Source organism: Lynx canadensis, chromosome C2, assembly GCF_007474595.2.
Source record: "Lynx canadensis isolate LIC74 chromosome C2, mLynCan4.pri.v2, whole genome shotgun sequence".
In the NCBI taxonomy this organism is placed as follows: Eukaryota; Metazoa; Chordata; class Mammalia; order Carnivora; family Felidae; genus Lynx; species Lynx canadensis.
Genome location: NC_044311.2, coordinates 156,588,099 through 156,611,034, shown reverse-complemented (window position 1 = coordinate 156,611,034; position 22,936 = coordinate 156,588,099). Strand labels below are relative to the sequence as shown.

Sequence of the window (22,936 nt, the reverse complement as noted above, 5' to 3'; positions counted from 1 at the left end):
CCCGCCCATGCCCCTTTCCCGTGGTGGAGTCCCGGCCCGCAGGCCCGCCCCCGCTTCCTTCCCGAGGCGGAGCCTCAGCCCGCAGGCCCGCCCCCTCTCCTCCACCAGGCGGAGCCGGAGCCCCTGAACCACGCCCCTACCCCCAGGCAGAGTCCTATCCCGCAGGCCCCGCCTTCGCTCCTTCCCAAGGCTGAGCCCCGCCCAGGCCTCCTCCCCGAGGCGGAGTCCCAGCCCGTGGGCCCCGCCCCCGCCCCCGACAGAGTCCTCCGCAGGCCCCGCCCCCACCGCACCCCGAGGCGGGGCTTGAGACTGCCGGCCCCGCCCCCCGCGCCCGGAGCCGCGCACCCGCGGGTACCAAGCAGGACTGGGGCTCTGTCCTTCTTAGGCCCCGCTTGCGCCGCTGCCCAGAAGGTTCACGTCCTGAGTGGGTGAGGCGCTCTGACCCCACGCTTAATTATTTAAGCTCTGCATTATGAATGGGGGGACCAAAAACAAGGAAACTGAGTAAACTAAAGAAATCGTATCAGCGATGCTACCAAACGTCACAAAGGCAATTAACTTCATTGGCAGACAGAGCTACAAAAACAAAAAGCAAAAACAAAAAACAAAAAACAAAAAACAAAAAACCCCACAACCCCAAGCCCTTAACACTCAAATGTCTTTGTTCCTGTAGGCTGTTGTTCCTGTAGGGTAATGAATTATGAACCAATCCCTCGTGCTCCCCACAAAGCAAATAATCTATGCTTCGAGTCAGGAAGAAGTAAGATTAGGGAGAGAAAACCAGAAAATTCTTTAACTTCACACACTCAACTTTCATGCTCCTCACCAAAAGAATGAAGTTCAAAACAGCAAAGTTTCTTCTTAAAATCTGTATTTTCAGAATTATAATGCTTACATTTTAAACAGTCTTAATACAATGGTTTTAGTCTAACAATATATTACAGAATAATGTGAAAAATGACTCTCGTAGTAAACCATGAAAATGGAATTAATACCTGCAGTGTCAAAGTCACCAACTTGTCACCTTTTCCAGTCACAGAATCCCAGCAAATTGTATTAAGGATACTTTTGGGTCTTACGGCCTGACGTGTATGATGAATAAATTTAGAGAAAGGGGGCACTTTCATGAAAAATCAAATTCCAAAATCACGTAGGGTTTATTTTAAAGATCACGTTCGACTGCAAAACATTTAGATCAGTGTAGTTTGTTCTTTAAAAAGTCGTATCCTTTTCATTCAATGCACACTTCTGGAGTGTTCCTTTCATTTCATTTTGTAACTCACTCTTCTTTTAAACACTAAAGAAAAACTGGATAGTAGCCTGTGTGTATTTTCTCTACTAACTATGGGATATCAACCAAGACTCCCTTATATAAGAATCCAACCCACGACCGGCTGTGCTGACAATGGACCGTAGGTAATAGTCATTTTCAGATTAAATACAATTTCCACATTAGATCAGAAGTTATAACTTTTCCAATCATAGGAAACCCCATGAAATTCACCAAAATTATAACTTATTTCCTTTTCCACTTGCTAGTATTTACATGTTCCACAGATATTTGTAAAACAGCTGCACATTCTGCTTTTTAGCTGCACATTCCATATCTGGCTTCACAATTATTTAACAGCTGCTACATCTTTACTAACAAAACCAGCCTGTCGCACACACATGAGCCTTATTTTATTGTAAACACAACAAAAATCGAATTACTGTCTTCAAGAAAAAAAAAAGACGAAGGTATAGGTAACATTTTTCTTTTGGGTAAAACGAAACAAAATAAAAACAGAGGCACCCTTGTAACTTAGGTTGCAAAAGATCTCTCAGGTAATTGGGGGAAAAAAAACCGAACCTCCAATAAATTTTATTTCATATAAATTGAGGACAGTAAGAAGCCACCATGAACATTTTGGATCTCCCCTTCCTTTTCTCCCTCTATATATATTACGTAATTAGAGAATTTCATCCTGGGATTGGAACCTAGACACACACACACACACACACACACACACACACACACACACACAATCAAACAGAAATAAGGTAACCATCGAATCACACGTCCCCTTCCGGAGTGTAGAGGGAAAGCCGCATTAGGCACGGTGGCTCCGAGACTGACCACGCGAGGCGTTTCGGGCGGAATCACATCTCAAACATCTCTTCATCCACAGGGCTTGGCACATCCGTAGGGCAATCATCAATTTTTACAACAAAACAAACATTTTAGAAACCCTAAACTATCATTAGACTCCGAAGCTCTAATTTGCCTAGTTGACCAAGTTTATTAGTTTTAAAGTGCACCTAAGGAAGATTAATTTCTGAAAAGTTTAATTAAACTCACAAATACTGATCTTCTTTACGTATCTCCAATTTCTGTAAACGAAAAAGACACAGGGTGGGGTGCGGGGGAATCATACCACCTTATTTTCTGAGTGATTTGAGAGACAACACACAAGCGTGGGAACAAGGACTCTGGTCTGCCCCTTCACCCCCGCAGCCCCAAGTCCCCGCCAGCCCCTCAACGCCAACCTCCTCCAGCCTCTCTCTGGCAGGTGACAAGCAGGCCCCTTTCCTCTCCAGCTGGGCGTGAGGCCGTGCCCTCTGGGCCTGACCGCACTCCCTTTCTGCATCAGCCTGCCGGGCTCCGTTCTGACCACGCTTTCCCGGGGAAGTAAGAGTTCTCTATCTCTTATGTACAAAAATACATTGCTTTGGAGAGCTGGAAAAGGTTTCATACAGCCAACACTTATTTACAAGCCGTGACTCTCACACCAGTAAAAACAAACACACATTTATTTTGTCCTTGATTTTTGGTGCAACTTCTACATAAACATTACATCAGTTAGTCCGTACTTTTAAAAATAATAAATCAACCATATGTACAATTAAATTTACAACCGAGAGCAAATTAATCCATTGGTACGGTTACGACTGCAATTTTAGTGGACCGGCAGAGAATATTCCAAGACTTCCGTCATTCCCACAACCAGACTAGAAGCACACTGACAGGGCCCCGCCAATCTCCACTGAAGTGGAGCCTCTTAACCTCTAGGACTTAAGGTGCGGAAGAAAGTTATCGATCACACAGCGACAATGACATGGAAAGACTTTTAAGGTGAGAAGAAAACAATGTACCAACCCCCAATGCAATGATAATTAAAATAAATACATATTTAATTCCAAGTGCATATGATAATTCAATCAATATCATGGGGAAAAGGGGTTCCAGAAACGTTTATTCCTAAACTATTTCAGTACCAGTGGTCCTTTAGGCCCTGGTCTAGTCTCCCCAAAGTACCTTAAAATGGCTCCAGCTAACGGAGGCTCCAGGCCCTCCCAGTGTGACGTCCCAAGGCACAGAAGGGGCTCAGTTCCCTCCCTCCTCCAGCACTCAGCCTCGCTGACCCGCTCTCAAAGGGTGTTATTCTAGAGAAGCACAACTCATCTGGGTAAAGGATGGTGTTTTATCCCTCAGGAGCCTTACAAATCCAACCGGTCCAGAAAGAGGGCAGCCGTGTGCCCAGAAAGGCATACACGTGTCACTACTCAGACGGCGAGGGTGGCCGTGTGTCCCCCTGGAAGGCCCACGGACTCCATAAGGAGCCGGCAGACCGGGAGGCTGCCGGGTGAGAGAGAGCAGGGCACAGACCTTCCAGGGGCAGGGAGAGGGCTGGCGGGGGCGGGGTCCAGGCAAACCCCGGAGGCGCCGGCACAAGGACACGGAGGAAAAAAGAAGTAACGGGGAATCTTACACCACGGACAACACGGAAATGACGCTGTCACTCGGCCGACCGGCTGCGCGCTGACATTCTCTGACGCCTCCACGGCCAGGCAGAATCACCGAGAGTCCGGTTAGCGCTAGGATGTGACGATGGGGGGCAGAGGCGGCGGGACCCCTTCAAGCGCACTCACGAACGGCCCGGGGCGCGCGAGGACCCGAGGCGCGGTCATGTGACGCTGACTTCGAGGACGTGGTCGTCTTTGCTGGGGATGACCAGCACCTGCGTGCCCACGCTGGCGTTGAAGACCTGGCCGGGAGGCAGCGCCTGCAGCCGGGGCATGGGCAAACCCCTGTGCTCGCCGCCGGAGGCCAGGTGCGCGCTGCCCCTGCACCTGCCGCCGCCGCCGCCGCCGCCGCCGCCGTCCGGCTGCTCGTCCACGTGCTTGTCCACCGACAGCCCGTCGCTCTCTATCCAGCTATCTGCAAAACGCACAGGAAGTGAGGCGCGGGCCCGCGACGGGGACCTGCTACCTGCCCCGGGGAGCCGCAAGCCACCCAGGCTGACCTTCCGAGCGAGAGAACGTTAAACGAGGCCACCCCTAAGGGGATCCGGCGCGCGGGCGCTCAGAGGACCCAGCCCCGGAGCAGGCGCCTACAACCCGTAACCCCGGGCGGGTTTTCGGTTAGACGCCACCGGCACCGAGCACGCGCCACCGGTCAGGAAGCGCGGGCCCTGCGAGCGGAGCCCCCCTCCCCTATCTCCGCACGGAGCCGTCTCTCGCTCCGACTGGCGAGCGCACCCCATCTCTGAGTCCTTACCAGCGTCCAGCTGCGAGGAGTGCGCGGAGTGGTGGGGGAGGTATTTGAAGAGCCTGACGTCGGGAAGGGGCAGGTAACCCGCAAAGAGGGGCATCACCTCCATGTGGACGCGGTGAGTGGCCCGGGCGGCCACAGGCATGGAGATGACGCCAGAACTTTTCCCACACACCGCCCAGTTGCTACTGTTGTCGACCACTGAAACGCAGACGAGAGCACTGGCTTGGCCCCGGCAAGAGCATTCGGTTTTCACACCCAAATAAGAGGCGTCAATAGTCCCACGCTCCAGAGCGCAAAATCCCAAACTGGACACAGTCTGTATTTTAATGTCTCCTAACTGCTTCTGAACATAAAACACATCGGTTTAATAACGAAAATACGTGTTAGACGCGTAGGGAAAATCACTTTTTTCTCCTCACGTTAAGAAATGAACAGCAGCAATTCAATTTCACTTGAAAACTTCGTGTGTGATGTTTCAAGATGGTGGCCGCCCTGGCTGTTCAACCTGGAACGCGGGCAGGGCAGGACGCTGGCGCGTCTGGTAAGCGGTGGCATAAGACTAGGGGTCCCGATCCCAGCTCCGCCGCTCAGACAAGCCTCTCGATGGGACAGAAAGAGACGTATGGAGAGCACCTCCACCAGCGCCTCAGAGAGCCTTCGCGCACAGCAGTCATTGGCACCTTCTACAACACAAACGTGAGGTCACTCGGCACGATGTGAATCCCCAACTGGGAAGGCACTCAAAAGCAAAAAGGAGAGGAGCCTTGTCCTCAAGAAGTGGATGACCTTGCAGAGAGGTTACGGCGTCCCCTCTGTAAGGGGACGCAAAGCAGGAGCCAAGGGGCTTCAAGGACTAGAAGCTTCACGAGCAGCAAAGGAGGGGCAGCAGAGGGCAGGCTGCCTACAGACGGGGAGGAGGAGCCTCTGGGGACAGGTGGTACCAAAGGACACGCAGAGGCCGAAGCCGCATGTGGGAGGGACACGCTGCAGCGGTCCCGTGCGTGGTCCCCAGGGCAGCACGGGGCCAACGCTGCCTTCACACTCCCGCCTTCCCCCCACGCCCCGTGTTGCCCTGCGCGCTGGGCGGGCAGGACCGCGGGTCCCAGCGTGAACCGAGGCCCCACAGGCGGGAGGGTCGTGGCGGTGGGCTCCCCAACACCACACATCTGGGGATAAAAACTGGCAGTTTTCCTTAAGCAGGTCCTTCCTGAAGCAGTCAAGTTAGTTTTATTAAATGCAACCCTTAAGTAAACATCCTGTGTGCTCCTCACCCTGGGCCCCCGAGGCACCGTCTCCGGTAGCTCAGCACGTGGACCCGGGCGCAGCACGGGTCACAGACTACCGAGCTCACCGCGGACGGCATTAGCGGTGCCGTTCAGTCTGGGGAATTCGGCAGATGTGGTCTCGGGAACGAGTGGCGGGAGCCCGTCACTTCCAAGGTGCCAATGATACAATCTCAAACTCTGATCAAAGTTGGGCTTTCGGAAAGCTTGGCTTTGCCACTGGGATCCAGGCAGTGTCCCAGGATTCAGACCACCCTAATGAGCTCAGCGGGAGCTGGAAATGGGTGCGAACGTGTCATACGGTAGAACAGAAGGTGACAGCACGTGCAGGTCCGCGTGCATCAGGAGGCCCATTTCCCAAGTGACCAAGCCATGGTGTCACAAAATGCTGCCTGGGTAGAAGAGCCTTTCAAACCACAAGCCAGGGACGCCCGGGTGGCTCAGTCCGTTAAGCACGTGACTCTTGATTTCGGCTCAGGTCATGATCTCACGGTTGTGACACAGAGTCCCGTGCTGGGCTCTGCCCTGTGCGTGGAGCCTGCTTGGGACTGACTCCCTCCCTCCCTCTCCCTCCTTCTCCCTCTGCCTCTCCCCACCCGCCCCCGCACCATGCACTCTCACTCTCTTTCCCTCTCAAAAAAAAAAAAAAAAAAAAAGAAAGAAGAAAGAGTCAAACCACAAGCCAGGTCAAAGGATTTAAAGAAACTGAGTACGAAAAGTTCATTCACATGATTTCAGATTCCACCCTGTAACTGGCCTCTAAAAGCCCAGCACTTGTCACGTTTTGGTGTAGTATCACAGAAGGTTGTTTAAAATACTGCCCTGTACCAACTACAGATCTACGCGGGCCTGGGGTCCCATCACGCACTCCAGCCAGCACAATGTGTCACCGCAGACCGAGTGCGGCAGAAAGGAAGGCTCAGCTGCCTTCCGTGGAACCAGGAATCAGATTTGGAAGAACTCAAATCAAGGTCATCCGTCTATTTTCTTTTCTCTCCTTTTTTTTTTTTCCAGTTTATTTATTTTGAGAGTAAGAGAGCATGAGATGGGGAGGGGCAGAGAGAGAGAGAGAGAGAGAGAGAGAGAGTCCCAAGCTGGCTCTGCACTGTCAGCGCAGAACCTGAGCTGAAGTCAGACGCTTAACCCACAGTCACTCAGGCGCCCCTTCTCACTCTTTTGTCTTGTTTTGGAAAACAGCTATCTTTCAAGCATGAGTTCGTGTAATGTTATTTTTTAAGTAGCTAAAGAAAGAAATATTTGGCTCCTCAACCACTTTTTAGAGCCTAAGAGGTCCCGACACTCCGTGCCGACGGCCCTGGCGGAGGCGGAGCGGGGCTGCGGGGGGGAGTCAGCGAGCAGAGGGGCCCAGGCGGGGGTCAGCGTCAGGTGGGGGACGGAGCGGGGGATTCCAGGAGGCCAGAGGGGAAAGGACAGGGGCAGGGACTCCAGGGCGCATGGGCCGCTGGGCGCCAGAGTTCCGGCCTCGCTTCCACGGCCACGGGAAGGCCCCGAGCCCCAGGCAGAGAGGGACGGCAGCTCTAGGGGCCCCCGTGTTCTCAGCACTGAGCCCAACGACTGCTTAAAAATACCTGTAGGAAGAATGACTTCCCAGAACCAAGTCCAACATCCTGCCAGCCTAGGAACCTGCTATACAACGCAACATTCAAATGAGCTTTTTTGATTCTAGAACATTCTCTCTTCAGACAAAGAACACTATACTCTGAGAAAGGGAGGGCACCATCACTTCAAGCACTGGGTTAGCACAACAGCCAGGGGAAAAGATGCCTCCAGACCTACCTTCATACATAAGCTTGGTGGAAAAATACTCGTCGGATTCTGTCAGCGCCTCATCCTTATCCACCTCCAAGAGGTCGGAGAGCCGCGTGATGGACACCTCCAAGGAGCAGAGCGAGCCCGTCCTACAGTGCTCCGTTCCCGAAGGGGGCAGGATCTCAGCTCTCACGTTATATAACGTCTGGGCAAGAAAGAGACAGACAAGCACAGATGCAGAAACAACCTGGAGAAACGCTATTCTGGGCCACGGGGGTGCTGCCCACAGACGTGCCAGAGGGCTGAGGGAAGGGGCCGGCTCAGCCCTTCGCGGAGTCGGCCAGCAGAGCTGCTGCGCACGGCCCCTAAACAATCGCCCTGGAGGGACGGCGTGCCTGGCAAGTCCCCACCTCAGGCACCTCAGTCTCTCTCTTTTTTTGGGGGTGGGGGGTGGGGGTGTTTGTTTATTTTTGAAAGAGGGTAAGCAGGGGAGGGGCAGAGAGAGGGGGACGGGAAGACAGAGGATCCATCCAGAGCGCCTGGGTGGCTCAATGGGTTGAGCGTCCGACTTCGGCTCAGGTCACGATCTCGCGGTTCGTGGGTCTGAGCCCCGCGTCAGGCTCTGTGCTGACAGCTCGGAGCCCGGAGCCCGCTTCGGATTCTCTGTCTCTCTCTCTCTCTGCCTTTCCCCACTCGTGCTCTGTCTCTCTCTCTTTCTCGAAAATAAATAAACATTAAAGAAAATTTTTTTTAATGGGCAGAGGATACAAACAGACATCTTTCCAAAGGAAAAAAAATGCAAGCGGCCAAGAAGTGCATGAGAGATGTTTGGCATCATTCACCGTCAGGGAAGTGTGGCAACAGGGCCAGGGCGAGATGCCACCTCACGGCCCCGGGGCTGGCTAGAATCAAGGAGACACCAAAACAAGTGTCGGTGTGAATGTGCAGGCCCGGAGCTCACACGCTGCTGGGGGGTATTCAACGGTGTCCCTTTGAAAACCAGCGCGGCAACTTCGCAAAACCGTAAACAGAGTTGCCACAGGACCGGGCAACCCCACCCGGTTATCTGCCCACCAGAGCTGAACTCGCAAACACTCGCACGGGGACTCTCACGGCATTACTGTTCGGAACAGCCCCCGCCACTTGTGTCCCCTCCACGGCGGACACAACCCAGACGGCCAGCTACCGACAACTGGGAAAGGAAACGTGGTCTATGCACACAGAGGAATACTCTTCCTCCACTGAAGTCTGAAGTCTGATCTAAGCAACACAATGTGTGAACCCTGGGAACAGTCCGCCAAGGCAAAGAGGCCAGTCGCAGAAAGAGCCGTGTGACACGCTCCCGTGTGTAGGAAGTGTTTGGAACAGGCAGATCTGCAGGTTGCCTAGGGCTGGGGTAGAAGGTTTCTTTCCAGAAAGATCAAAGTGTTCTAAAACGAAGGGGCGCCCGGGGCGGAGTGGGGGGCCTCAGTCGGTTGAAAGTCTCGCTCTTGATCTCAGGTCATGATCTCAGTTTGTGAGATCAAGCCCCACGTCAGGCTCTGTGTGGACAGCGCGGGGCCTGCTTGAAATTCCCTCTCTCTCTGCCCCTTCCCGCCTCGTGCTCGCTCTCTCCCTCTCAAAATAAAGAAACACTTAAAAAATATTTAAAAGACAAAATAAATAAAGCAAAATGTTTAAAGTGTCCTAAACTGAGAGCCTGGGGGCCCCTGGGTGGCTCGGTCAGTTGGGTGTCCGACTGGATTTTGGCTCAGGTCAGACCCCAGGGTTGTGAGATCGAGCTCCACATTGGGATCCATGCTGAGTGTGGAAGCCTGCTTGATTCTCTCTCTCTGCCCCTCCCCTGCTCACATTCTCGTTCTCTCTCAAAATAAACATTTAAAAAACAAAAATAAAATGAGACCATGATGATGGCTGCATAACTCTGCCAATATGCCGACTGTGCTGAACCGTCTACTTCGAATGGGTGAAATTCATGGTGTACAGACTGTCTATCTCAATCTCAAAACAGCTTTCCTTAAAAAAAAGTAGCGTCTTTATTTCTGGGCCTCACAGAATGCGTTTTCTTTTTTTAATTTTATTTTAACGTTTATTTCTTATTGAGAGACAGAGAGGGACAGAGTGCAAGCCGGGGAGGGGCAGAGAGAGAGGGAGACACGGAATCGGAAGCAGGCTCCAGGCTCCGAGCCGTCAGCACACAGCCCAACGCGGGGCTCGAACTCATGGACCGCGAGATCACGACCTGAGCCGAAGTCGGTAGCGCCCAACCGAGCCACCCAGGCGCCCCAGAGAATGCGTTTTCAAGAGCGATCCACCAGAAATGTCTCTGTGCTCTCCACATGGAGAGGAAGCAGCAAAGCCAGGCGCGACAGCGTGACCGCGGGCGAGTTACCTCGCGGTAATAAGCAGGCCAGACACAGTCACGGCCTCTGCACCACGGGAGTGGTCGTGGCGCTGGCGTTAAAACACCAAAAAGGCTCCTGCTTGTGCCACGAAAAGACGAATCATGCTGGTGACTACACCGCAATCTAAGTCTGATAAAGACAGTGAAATAAAACAGTCTTTTGGCTGAAAGGGGTTACCGAAAAACCCGCTCATAGCAAGAGCCACACACACAAACACACCTCAAAGTGCCTGACAACTTCAGCAGTAGAGAAGGGAAGGAAACAGCACAAAATCGTGTATTTGCGTTTTGATTTCCCTGACACAACATCCAGCGTCTCACCAAAGAAACGAACACCCAGCCGCGTGTCCTCATCTAGCTCAAGGCTACGTTCAGCTCCACGCTTCATGCGCAGGTTATGGGAACGTCTTCGTAATACTCGTGAAGTCAGTTTCTACATATTGTCAGCTTTTCTTTTAAAAAATCAGAGATGTGCCTTATAAAGTAACCCCCCCTGAGCGGCAGCCAGGATCAGGATGAAAAGACTCTAAGAAATAGTTCCAGGACATTCTGAATGTGGGCGAGAGAAAAGGGAGCAGAGATCAGGAGCCTTGGGTCTTTATAAACACCCATCTGAAGGCCACCGGCAGGCCTGCGCCAGGGCCACACATGTCACCCGAAAAGGACCCGCGGGTCTAAAATAAATCAGCCAACGACTGAGCTACTCCAAGTGTTAACTATTTTCCTTGATCTGTTGCCTCATTACTCTGAAAGGCTTTTTTCTATCCGATTTTTTCTTAATTAAAAGGAGTATGATGCCACCTTCCATTTTCCCACCCCACACTCCCACCAAAAAATAATGCGATACATACGAAAAAATTTTCCACTTGAAATTCGTAAGTGTACGGCTTTAAGGGGATGGAGAGCCGTCCTCCCGAAGCCGGGGAGGATCCAACGGAGAACCGGCAGCGCAGAGAAGGGGGAGGCTCTCGCGTCCACTTCAGCTCCCACACAAAGAACACTGACTGCTTGCTGTGGATGTGCTGCAGAAAGAGTCACTGTCATCGCGCACACGGGCGCAGTGGACACCGCACCCCAAGCCGCGCTCCGAGCCCGCCGCCGGGACCCGCCTCCTGGTGCTCCCGCCCGTGACCCACGGTCCTCCTGCCCTTCTCCACTGGAAGACTGCGCCAAGTCAGTTAAAGGTTTTAATCTTCTCTGAGTCCGTAAGCTTCATGGCACAGGGGACCATAAAAGTGCTTCAAGAACATTTATCAGTACACAGTGCCTCGTACGTTTCCAAACTGGGAAATGCCATCAACCGATGGCAAAGGTCGCCTTTACGTTCAGGCCAATGACTTCAGACTTAACATCAGCCTGAATGAAGCACCAGCACCGCCCGTGAGCACAGGGACGAACTGGGCCAGCGTCTGAAATGGGTCAGCTCTTAGCTGGGGGAAGTCCTTCAAAAATGCTACAGATCACACATCCTGAGAAACCCTTTGAACGTCTGCGACGGCAAGGTCTGCGCTCAGCCGGGCAGCGCGAACATGGGTGGGACGCCTTACAAAGCTACACGGACACGAGAGGTCTTCCTCGGGCATGGACAGGTGTTCCCAGAAAGCTGTGCACACGGCAGGGCAAGCTTAAGGCTGAACCCCTCTCAGAACGCAGAGAGCACTGTCCCCAATCCGCCCTGTGCCGCCCAGCCCGCAGGAGGCACAGCACGCACGTCACGGCAATGACGCGGCCGTTTCAGAGCAGACGCGCTTATCGCCGGGACGTCACTCTCGGGGCTGCAAAGCTCACTCTACAGGCAGACTATGTCTTCATCAAAACCTGCTGGAACCACCGTCGCACCCTGGCCCCCGCCGTTTCCTGCTGGGGGTGGACGCTCCACCCCAGAGAGCCGTTACCTGCGGGGACTTCGCGTTCAGCGGCACCAGCCGTAGGTCGGCGTTACTGTCAGGATCCACGAGGTGACCGTCCGACAGCTCAAAGTCAAGTTCCGACAAATTCTGGACACAAACTTGAATGTACTTCCTGAAGCAGAAAAAGAAAGAATATGATTTTGAAACTTAAGAACTTCGGTACTCTGGTTTCTTGAGAAGATCTTCCTGGGGAAGTGAAGTAGGAACCACTTGTTACGTGTGTTTCCACCTTCGATTTTACGGGGGGAAAGTGTCCCCACCAAAACCCAATCTCCCCAAGCAAGCTGCTTCTGAGGAAAACCGGACCAAAGAACGTTCTGTTTCTGACCCAGTGCCGTTACACGGCTGTCACTGGACTTCTGCACACGCAGCAGCTGGCGGGGAGTTAGGCTGGAGAGAGTGACGGTCCCGGAGAAACGAAGTGCGGGGTCCACGTCGACCCCTGATGCACACGACGACAAGTCTGAATAAAGCGACCCAGGCTCTGCTCGGAAGCGCTGGTGTCTTCGCCATTAACATCTACGGTTCCCTCCCCGTAACGTGAAGGAAACGCAAGCAAGCCGCTAGCAGAGCGTCCGCTCTAAATACAGTCCCGACACCGTTGTTCCCAAATGATGCAAAGGTCATCCGAGGTCATCAACGGATGAAAACAAAAGGCATTTTGTGATGAGAGGCCAGACTCAGCCCTGAGCCCAGGGAGCAGTGCGCACGTCACCACTTATGGTGGGACAGCGGGAAACGGTCTCCTGGCGGGGACACACGGCACAGGGCTCCGCCTCCAAGCACTCGCGTCCAATGGCCGAATTAGAGTCGAACCCGGCTTCTAGAGCAGAAACGCTTCCCCCCTGGAGGCAAAAGGTTTTGCCCCTGCAGGGGACGTGGTGCTACACCTCAAGACACTTCTGGTGGCCACAGTGGGGGTGGGGAGGATGGGGAGGGCCACGGGCATAAAATGGGAGCGGCGGGGGTGTGCAGAACCCCCGCGGCCCCCCCAAACAAGGAGCTACCAGACCCGAGCGTCAGTAGTGCTGGGGCTGAAATCCTGGCTCAGACGGAACTAACAGTTGCCTTTGGAAACAGTTACACAAACCCACAAGATCGTGACCAGTCAAGTTCAGAATGGTGGACCTTCTAGAGGAGAAATGACCCAAGTTTGTCAATGGGTCGCTGGCTTGAGAAATAGGAGAGAAGAAAGTCTCTAATAATCAAATGGGGCCTTGGTTTGGATCCCACTGCCCACATCCTAACCGCACAAAGGCATTTCTGAGACATCTGGGGAAATGTGAATCCGGACCGGCTGTTACAGAGCAGCAGGAAATCCCTGTGAATCTCAACACGTGGAAAGCGGCGTCACGGTTACGTAAGAAAACATGCTCAGTGTCCCTGAGGCCGAGCTCTGAGCAGCCAGGGGCTCCACGGAGGAGGGCGTGGGGCAGGAGCAAGGCCTGGGGGCCACCTTTACCGTGTCCCGGCGGACAGAAGAGAGTGTGTGGTCCTGAAGGGCACGCTGAAGGTCAGGGCGATGACGGTGGAGTAGATGGACCACGGGCAGTCAATGGACACCTGAGGAGAGACGGAGAGACACGCGTTCAGACCACTCAACGACCACAGCCACCGCCACACCATCCATCCAAATCAGCGGTGGCTGCCAATCTCTTAGACATTCGATGGCCTTGCCATTTCTTATTTAGAAAGCAAACCTCCATTAATCACATGCACGAACAAAGGAGAAACATAAAACTACGTACACAGACGAGTAAAATAAACACGGAAGCGGCCAAACGTGCGGGAGTCACCAGAACGGTCTCCAAAGCTCCAGAGCTGATGCCGTGGCAAGGAACACCAGCGCCACCTCGCTCTTCCCACACCAACGTGGCCGCGACGCCAAAGGCGGTTTTTAACGTGCGGGAGGTTATAACAAAGCGTTCTGTCAAGTCGACATGGTCAATCACTATTACAAAATGAATTATCCAAATAATCCACACGACAACGACTACGTAACAGAGAAGCAAGCACTTTGGGGGCGCGGTGTGGACCCAGCTGGTAACTCCGCTAAGGGCATGAGCCTTGCTTCAAGTTTCCTTTTACTTCCCCCTGGAACAAATGACACAGAGTACAGACGCATGTTCATCCAGCCCTGGTTTCGTGCTCACGCTGAAGTAAGTATCAACTTCGCCTCCTGAACTCTGTTACCAGATAAGGGAAGAAAATTTCAAGGAATGAAAATTAAAACATTATCCCTAAGGTGCTGACCAGTCTCGTGTTCTAAGCCTCATCTCTCTGCGATGACTGTGTGTGTTAGCCTGTTATCCTACTGGTTTAACGCATGTTTTTTTTTTAATTATTCAACTTATTTCAACTAAAAAAACACACAAAAAACAAAAAAAAAACCCAGTTCACCCATTTCTCCTATGCCTCATCTCTCACCCCTGCCTCTGGCATCCACCGGTCTGCTCTATCTATGAGCTTGGTTTTAGTTGTTTTTAGATTCCATATAGAAGAGAGATCGTATGGTATTTGTCTTTCTCTGTCTTATTTCAGTGAGCGTAACATCCTCAAGGTCCATGGCAAGATTGCAAATGGCAAGATTTCCTTCTTTTTTATGGTGAGTAATATTCCACAGTGCATCTACACAATGTTTTCTCTATCCATTCATTCATCCATCGCTGGACACTTGGGGCTGTTGCAAATAAAGCTGCGGTGAACACGGGGGTGCAGATACCTTTTCAAGTAACTGTTTTCATTCTCTTTGGATAAATGCCCAGAAGTAGAATTGCTAGATTATAGGGTAGTTCTATTTTTAATGTTTATTTTTGAGAGAGAGAGAGAGAGAGAGAGAGAGAGAGAGAGAGACAGACAGACAGACAGGGGGTGAGCAGGGGACGAGCAGAGAGAGAGGGACACAGAATCCGAAGCAGGTTCCAGGTTCCGCGCTGTCAGCACAGACCCCGATGCGGGGCTCGAACCCACAAACCATGAGATCATGACCTGAGCTAAGTCGGACACTCAACCGACTGAGCCCCCCAGGCGCCCCTATTCTTAATGTTTTGAGGCACATTCATACTGTTCTCCAGAGCGCCGCCCCAGTCGGCATCCCCACCAACAGCGCACGAGGGCTCCGTCTCTGCACATCCCGTCAACCTGACTAGTCATGTTGAGCATCTGTGTGTCTTCTCTGGAAAAATGTCTATTCAGATCTTCTGCCCATTTTTATCAGGTTGTGGGGGCTTTTGCTAGAGTTGTAGGAGTCCTTGATATATTTTGGGTATTACCACCTTATCAGATATACGATTTGAAAATATTTTCTCCCGTTCAGTAGGTTGTCTTTGGACTCTGTGGATGGTTTCCTTTGCTGTGTAAAAGTTTTTTTATTTGATGTGGTCCCACTTGTTAATTTTTGCTTTTGGTGTCAGATCCATAAAATCACTGCCAAGACCAATGTCAAGGAGCTCACCACCTATTTTCTCCTAGGATTTTATGGCTTTAGGTCTTACATTCTAGCTTTTAATCCATTTTGAGTTATTTTTTTGTGCGTAAGACACGGGTCCGGCTTCATTCTTTTGCATGTAGCTGCCCAGTTTTTCCAGCACCATTTATTTGAAGACACTGTCTTTTCTCCATTACACATTCCTGGCTCCTTTGTCATAAATAAACCGATCATATATGCGTGCATTTATTTCTGCACTCTATATTCTGTTCCACTGACCTGTGTATGTGCTTTTACGCCAACACCATAATGTTTTGATTACTATAGCTTTGTAATATAGTTTGAAGTCAGGGAGCATGGTGCCCACAGCTTTATTCTTTCTCAAGAAAGTGGTGGGTATTTGGGGTTTTTTGTGGTTTCATACATTTTACGATTCTCTGTTCTATTTCTACAAAAAATGCCATCAGAGTTTCGGTAGGGATTACGCTCAATCTGTATATTGCTTTGGGTAGTTACGGGCATTTTAACAGTATTAAATCTTCCAATCCAAGAGCACAGGTTATCTTTCCATGTATTTGTATCTTCTTCAATTTCTTTCATCAAAGTTTTGTAGTTTTCTTTCTTTTTTTTAAAATTTCACTTATTTGATTGATTTTTTTAATTTACATCCAAGTTAGTCAGCATCTAGTGCAATAACGATTTCAGGAGTAGAATCCAGTGATTGGTCCCCTACGCACAACACCCAGTGCTCACCCCAACAAGTGTCCTCCTTAGTGCCCCTTGCCTATTTGGCCCATCCCCCCTCCCACAACCCCTCCAGCCACCCTACTTTTGCTCTCTGGATTTTAGACTCTCTTATGTTTTGTACCCCTCCCTATTTTTATATTATTTTTATGTTTTTAGATCTCCTATGTTCATCTGTTTTGTAGTTTTCAGTATGTGGGTTTGTCACGCCCCTGGTTAAATTTATTCCTAGGTATTTTCTTCTTTTAGATGCAATTGTAAATAGAATTGTTTTCTTTATTTCTCTTTCCAATAGCTCATCATTAGATAGAGAACAACAGATGTCTGCATACTCATTCTGTATCCTGCACCTTTACTGAATTTAAGTTTTTTGATGAAGCCTTTAGAGCTTTATATATACGTATACACACACACACACACACACACACACACACACACACACACACACACGCAATATGCCATCTGCAAATAGTGACATTTTACTTCTTTCCCTCCGATTTGGATGCCTTTTATTTCTTTTTTCTTGCCTAACTGCTCTGGCAAAGACTTCCAGTACCACGTGGAATAAAAGTGACAAGAGCAGGCATCCTTGTCTCACTCCTGATCTCAAAAGAAAGGCTTTCAGCGTCCAGCACATTATTAGTGTGGGCTTGTCATACGTGGACTTTATTACGTTGTGGTATGTTCCCTCTATCTCCACTTTGTTGAGAGTTTCTACCATAAATGGATGTCGAATTTTGCCAAATGCCTTTCCTGTGTCTCTTTTCAGCCTTCACTTCGCTACTGTTACCATGGTGTATCACACGGACGGATTTGTGGCTGGTGAACCATCCTTGCATCCCTGAAATAAAGCCCTTTTGATCATGTGTATGATCCTTTCAGTGTATTGCTAAATATGGCTTGCTAATATTCTGTTGAGGACTTTTGCACATAGGCGCATCAGAGACACTGGCCTGTAATTTTCTTTCCTTGTGGCATCCTTTTCTGGTTTTGGAACCAGGTCAATGCTGGCCTCGTAGAATGAGTATGGAAGAGATCCCCCCTCTTCTGTTTTCTCGAAGAGTTTAAGAACTGTAAGAATGTACTAAGAATTAATACATCTTCTTTGAACATTCTGTAGACTTCACCAGCGAAACCTTCTGGCCGGACTTTCATTTGTTGGGAGGTTCTGATTATTGATTCAGTCTCCTAACTAGTAATCATTCTGTTCAGATTTTGTTTCATCATGGTTCACTCTTGGTAGGTGGTATGTTCCTAGGAATCTATCCCTTTCTTCTAGGTTGCCCGATTTGTCGGCATACGACTGTCCAGAACAGTCTCTTGTGATCCTTTGTATTTCTGTGGTGTCAGCTGTAACATCTCCTCGATTTCTGATTTGAGTCCTCGCTCTTTTTATCTTGGTGAGTCTAGCTAAAAGTTTGTCGACTGTATCGTTTCAAAGAACCGGCTCCCAGTTTCACTGATCATTCCTATTGCCTTTTTAGTCTGCTTCATTTCTTTCTGCTCTAACGTTTGTTATTTCTTTCCTTCTACTAAGTCTGGGCTTTGTTCCTCTTTTTCTAGTTCCTTCAGGTGTAAAGTTGGGTTACTTGAGACTTCCGGTTTCTTGAGGTGGGCATTTATCCCTACAAACGTCCCTGTTAGACCTGCCTTTGCCACATCTGGCCAACTTGGGTATGTCCCATCTCCATTTTCGTTTGTCGCAAAGCATGTTTTGATTTCCCTTTGAGTTCGTGTTCGAGCCAGGGGTTGTTCAGCAACCTGCTGTTTAATCCCCGCATATCTGTGAATATTCCAGTTTTCTTCATGTAATTAATTTCTAGTTTCATACTGTTGGGGTCAGAAAAGATGCATGACGTGATTTCAATCCTCTTAAATTTGTTAAGTCTTGTTCTGTGGCCTAATATACAATCTATCCTGGAGAATGTTCCATGTGCACTTGAGAAGAATGTGTACTCTGCTGCCTGTGGACAGAATGTTCCGTAAACATCCGTTAAGTCCATCTGGTCTAATGTGTCACTTAAGGCCAATGTCTCCTTACTGATTTTGTCTGGATCATCTATCCACTGATATAAATGGGGCATTAAAATCCCCTACTATCATTGTACTGCTGTCCATTTCTCCCTGTAGGTCTGTTAACATTTGCTTTACATACTTAGCTGCTCCCGTGTTGTGCACACAAACATTTACAAGTGTTGTATCTTCTTGTTGGATGGACCCCACTAAGTAACACTCTCCCCCTTGTCTCTTATTATAGTCTTTGTTTTAAAGTCTATTTTGTCTGAGAGAAGTCTAGCTGTTCTAGATTTTTGATTTATTTGGTTTCACTTTAGTCTGTGTGCATCCCTGTATCTGAAGTGAGCCTCTTGTAAGCAGAATATACACGGGTCTTGCGTTTTTCACCCATTCAGCCGCTCTGTGTCTTTTGACTGGACACGGAGTGAGTTCGTTTAAAGTAATTACTGACAGGCACGTGCCTGTTGCCATTTTTGTTGTTTTCTGACTGTTTCTGTAGTTTCTCTCTGTTCCTTTCTTCTTTTCTGTTATCTTTGTGGTTTGATGACTTTGGTGGTATGCTTATGTTCCTTTTCTTTATTTTTTGTGTATTTGCTACAGGTTTTTGCTTTGTGGCTACCACGTGGCTTACATATAACAAACAACTTCTGTACAGTCTACTTTCAGTTGATAATAAGTTTGATCCCATTCTAAAGCTCAATACTGTTATTCTCCCTTCACCCCATATTTGATGTTTTTGATTCACACTTTACATTAAAAAAATTTTTTTTAATGTTTTATTTATTTTTGACAGAGAGAGAGAGAGAGAGAGAGAGAGAGAGAGAGAGAGCGCGCGAGCATGAGTGGGGGAGGGGCAGAGAGAGAGGGAGACACAGAATCTGAAACAGGCTCCAGGCTCTGAGCTGTCAGCACAGAGCCCGACGCGGGGCTGAAACTCAAGAGCTGTGACATCATGACCTGAGCCGAGGTCAGACGCTTAACCGACTGAGCCACCCAGGCGCCCTGACACTTTACATTTTCTTAATGTGTGTGTCCTTTAACTAGTTTTTGTACTTATAGTTATTTTTACTACTTACTTTTTTTTAACCTTCATGCTAACTTTGTGAGTGATTAACCCAGTTACTTTTACTATATATTTACCTTTCCAGTGAGATTTACTCTTTCACATGTGTTCTCGTGAACACCCTTTCTTTTCAGCTTAAAGAATTCCCTGTAACAAGGCCGGGTTAGTGGTGATGAACCCCTTTAGCTTTTGTTTCTCTGGAGAGCCCTTTACCTCTCCTTCACTTCTGAGTCGTAACTTTGCCGGGGAGAGTATTCTTGGTTGGAGATTTTCCTTTCAGTGCTTTGAATGTATCGCGCCTCTGCCTCTGGCCTGAAAAGTTTCTGCCAAAAAGTCTACCGATACACTTAGCATCACGTACATGTACATAACAAGTGGCTTTCATCTTGCTGCTTTTAAGATTCTCTCCTGGCTTTTACTTTTTGGTAGGTAATTATAAGGTGTCTTAGTGTGGGTCGCTCTGGGTTCTTCTTCCTTGAAACTCCCTGGGCTTCTTGGATCTAGATGCCTGTTTCCTTCCCCAGATTAGGGAAGTTTTCAGCCATTACTTCTTCAAGGAGATTTCTGACCCTTTCTCTCTCCTCCTCTGGAAGCCCCATGATCCAAATATTCGTCTACTTGATGTCTTATGAGCTCCTAACTGTCTTCACTTTTTGCCATTCTTTTTGCTGGTCTCATTGACTGAGTTCCACCGACCTCGAGTGGCTGATCCTTTCTTCTGCTTCATCTGGTCTGTATTTTAGTTCAGCCGTTCTGTGGTTCACTCTGCGATTTCTCTTTGGTACGTTCTTGTATTTCCCATCTCTTTGTTGAGGTTTTGTGTCCATCGGTTTTTCTCCTGTTTGGTGAGCGTCTTCGTGACCATCGCTTTGAACTCCTTATCACTAAATTGTCTCCGTTTCACTGAGGTACTTTTTCCTGAGGTTTTATCTTGTTCTTTCCTGGGAACATTTTCCTGTTTGTCCATTTTGCTGGACTCTCCGAGTTGGTCCCTGTACCAACTGGGAACACCCGCCTCTCCCAGTCTGGAAGGAGCGGCCTCGTGTAGGAGATGAACCTCGTCATTCAGTACCGTCCCAGCTTTCGGTTGTCACTCAAACCTTCGTGCTGTCCCAGCACCTGTTGTGTCTTTGATACCTCCCGCAGTGGAGGGTGTGCCAAGACTTGTCATTGTCCCAGAGCGGAGGGTCTCAGCACGCAGATTCAGGGTGACTGGAAGCCAGGCCCACCGGCAGCAGCTTTTTAAGGTGTGCATATATGTACAGTCCTGTGGGGCCATTAAAAACCCTCAGAAGTGACATCTGTGTTGCAAGACATGGACATGCCCGAATGAGCACAACGGCAGCTACGCAGTCCTTGAGCTGAAGGACCGTGGATGTGGACCTAAGCCATGGATCTCTCAGATAACGGTCAATCGACATCAACATCAAAGCGTAAAATGATGGCGCTAACTCCTGGCTAAGTCTGATGGGGCGTTTCAGTGGACAGAAATGGGAGCACACCAAGACACGGAACTCAGCCTAGCCTCTTCATCAAGACAAATGGACTACAGACCCAAACTTCCCTCCCCTAAGCAAACATTCTCTCTTACGATAAACCGCCCTTCCCTCTTGAGTTGGTGTAGGAAACTCAGAGCCTGTTTGTCTCTGTCCTTGCACGACGTACCCCTTATCTAAGAAGGGGTGATTCGAAGCTACACATGCTAAATCCAACGAGAGGCTGTGACATCAGGCAAGGGCAATCTGCCACTTCAACAGAAGCCCCCTCTTTCGCGCGAGTGCGGCAGGCAGAGGCTGCCTTCCCGAGCTGAGCGATTCCAGCCCCTCCTTACTTTGTGGTCTGTGGTAGCCATGCACTGGCCGGCTTTCTGTGTGTCCTTATGCTTCCTGTGGGACTCTGTCATCCCCAGCACGCTGCTCTCTCCTCCAGTTACTGGAGCTGAAGGTAAAGAGAGAACTTCCAGTTCAAATTCAATCATGTGGTACGCAGGAGCAGCGGGCAGACTGATGCTTGTGACCTTGTCAGACGACTGAACCCGGAGCAATGCATCAGAAGCCTTTTCTAGGAAAGACAGAAAGAGTCACTTCTAACACATTCCCTCCGCTGTTCCTTTCTCTACTAGTAGGTGACAGGCTCAGCAGTGAAGGTCCAGCCCAACTCCTGCTGCTGCTACGTGTGCAGAAGAGTGTACTAGAAAGGATTACGGTGGGAGGGCAGAGGCAGGAAAATCGGGAATAAACCCTCTAAGACAGTAATACTGTCTGGAAGCTGGCTGGCCGTGGGCCAGAGAACGGTCGCTGTGCTAAGTCTGAAAGCAGAAAAGGGACACTTCCCACAGGGCCCACCCATGGCCTCCTGTGTGCTTCCCTGCATCACGTGCTCCCGCTCCGTCCCACCACCAGACCAACGCCTGCCCAGAAGGGGACCAGTGTCCTCTCTCCGCACCTCCTGCCTGGGGACCGGGGGACACGGGACTTTTTTAGGGCTTCTGCCCAGTGCCTAAAAAGGCTGATTTGCTTTTGCTTTTTGGTGATGGGGGTGGGGGTGGGGAGGTAGGAGGAGACTGGAGGCTGACAGGGAGGGCATCATCTTGGAGCAGGGACCCAGGCCATGATGCTGCATTACAAGTCCTTAGCAAGCTCAGCACCACCTGGCCACCAAACCTATGCACGGCTCTCAGTCCATCCCCCCCCCCAAATATAATGTCCCATCCAGCGACAGGGTCCTAGCCCACCTACAGGCAGGCCATTGCCATGAGAGAGCTGCAGGGAGAAGTGGTCCCCAGACACCGCCTGAGCGTGGCCTGGACGACAGGCGCCTTACAGCCTCACACGGTAGGGTCCGCCTTCACCAGGTGACTGCCGCCTCACCTCTCGTGTTGGAGTAGATCACTGCTCTGTTCTCTGCGTGACACAGGATGAGCATGGCTTCCGCGTTGCTGAGCTGCAGGCTGTCCCCGTTTTTTACTGTATAATGGCCAGTGGTGACAGTGAACTTTACCTTCTGAGGGATACCAGCCAGAAGGCTATCTAAAGGGAAAAAGACAGCGATCAGTATCACAATCAGTGGACGGAAGGCCTACCGTGAGGTTAAAAGGATGCTCCGTTTCTCCTACTAAACCAGATGTGTTCCCTTTAGGTGCTCCATGATCCCCCACGGCCCACCCCTCCACCCTCACTCTTCATCTCGGTGATGTGGGGTGCACAGTTGAGGGGGCCCTCGCTGGGAACAAGAGAACCTGGGACCCGTCAGTACCGAGGAGAGACCTGGGGATCACAGTGGCAACCACGTCTGTGAGGGTCTCAAAACTGATCTGCCAAAAAGGCAGCGAGAGAGAATCCGGTAAGGACACTAAAGACCAGACGTGGAATCGAATGTACTGCTGCTATTCAGAACCGCTTCTGGCTTCTTCGGGTTAGGTCTGGACCTTTGGGCAGAAGGTGCGGCCACTGCTTTCTCCCGGAAGGAAATGGAGGGCGGAGGTGGGCCGCGGTCTCTGTGAATCCCACCCCAGGACAGGCAGAAGGAAGAAGGCAAGAGGCGAGGAAGGGGGAGGAGGAAGAAACAGGTGAGAGGGGCGGGAAGGCGCAGGCAAGAACGGGAGCGAGGGCCATGGCCGGGAGCAGGGTATGAGCACCGCGACCACGGCGCTCGGAGCACCTGGGCCCTCGGGGCCACGGCGCTAGGTTCGTGTCAGCAGAGGCCCTCCGGTGGTACCGTGGAACCGGCTGAGACGGCTCAGCACCCGAGGGCCTTCCCTGGAGGCCATGGGGGGCTTTTTT

The 22,936-nt window shown here is 50.4% G+C and overlaps 1 protein-coding gene across 4 annotated transcripts in view; it reads right to left on the bottom strand.

Annotated features, from left to right (window-relative positions):
- Window positions 1-858: 858 nt before the first annotated feature.
- Window positions 859-22,936, bottom strand: part of TRAPPC10 (trafficking protein particle complex 10) — an 89,588-nt gene continuing 67,510 nt past the window's right edge. For 3 of the 4 annotated variants that reach the window (XM_030328774.1, XM_030328778.1, XM_030328776.1), the window contains exons 16-23: window positions 22,025-22,183; window positions 20,986-21,215; window positions 13,367-13,467; window positions 11,890-12,016; window positions 10,846-11,016; window positions 7,618-7,795; window positions 4,541-4,735; window positions 859-4,201 (exon numbers count right to left, since the gene is read on the bottom strand). In XM_030328774.1, coding sequence (XP_030184634.1) covers window positions 3,948-4,201; window positions 4,541-4,735; window positions 7,618-7,795; window positions 10,846-11,016; window positions 11,890-12,016; window positions 13,367-13,467; window positions 20,986-21,215; window positions 22,025-22,183 — 1,415 coding nt within the window. In that variant the 3' untranslated portion in view covers window positions 859-3,947. The remainder of the gene's footprint in view (window positions 4,202-4,540; window positions 4,736-7,617; window positions 7,796-10,845; window positions 11,017-11,889; window positions 12,017-13,366; window positions 13,468-20,985; window positions 21,216-22,024; window positions 22,184-22,936) is intronic. The other variant, XM_030328775.1, reaches the window with a different exon arrangement.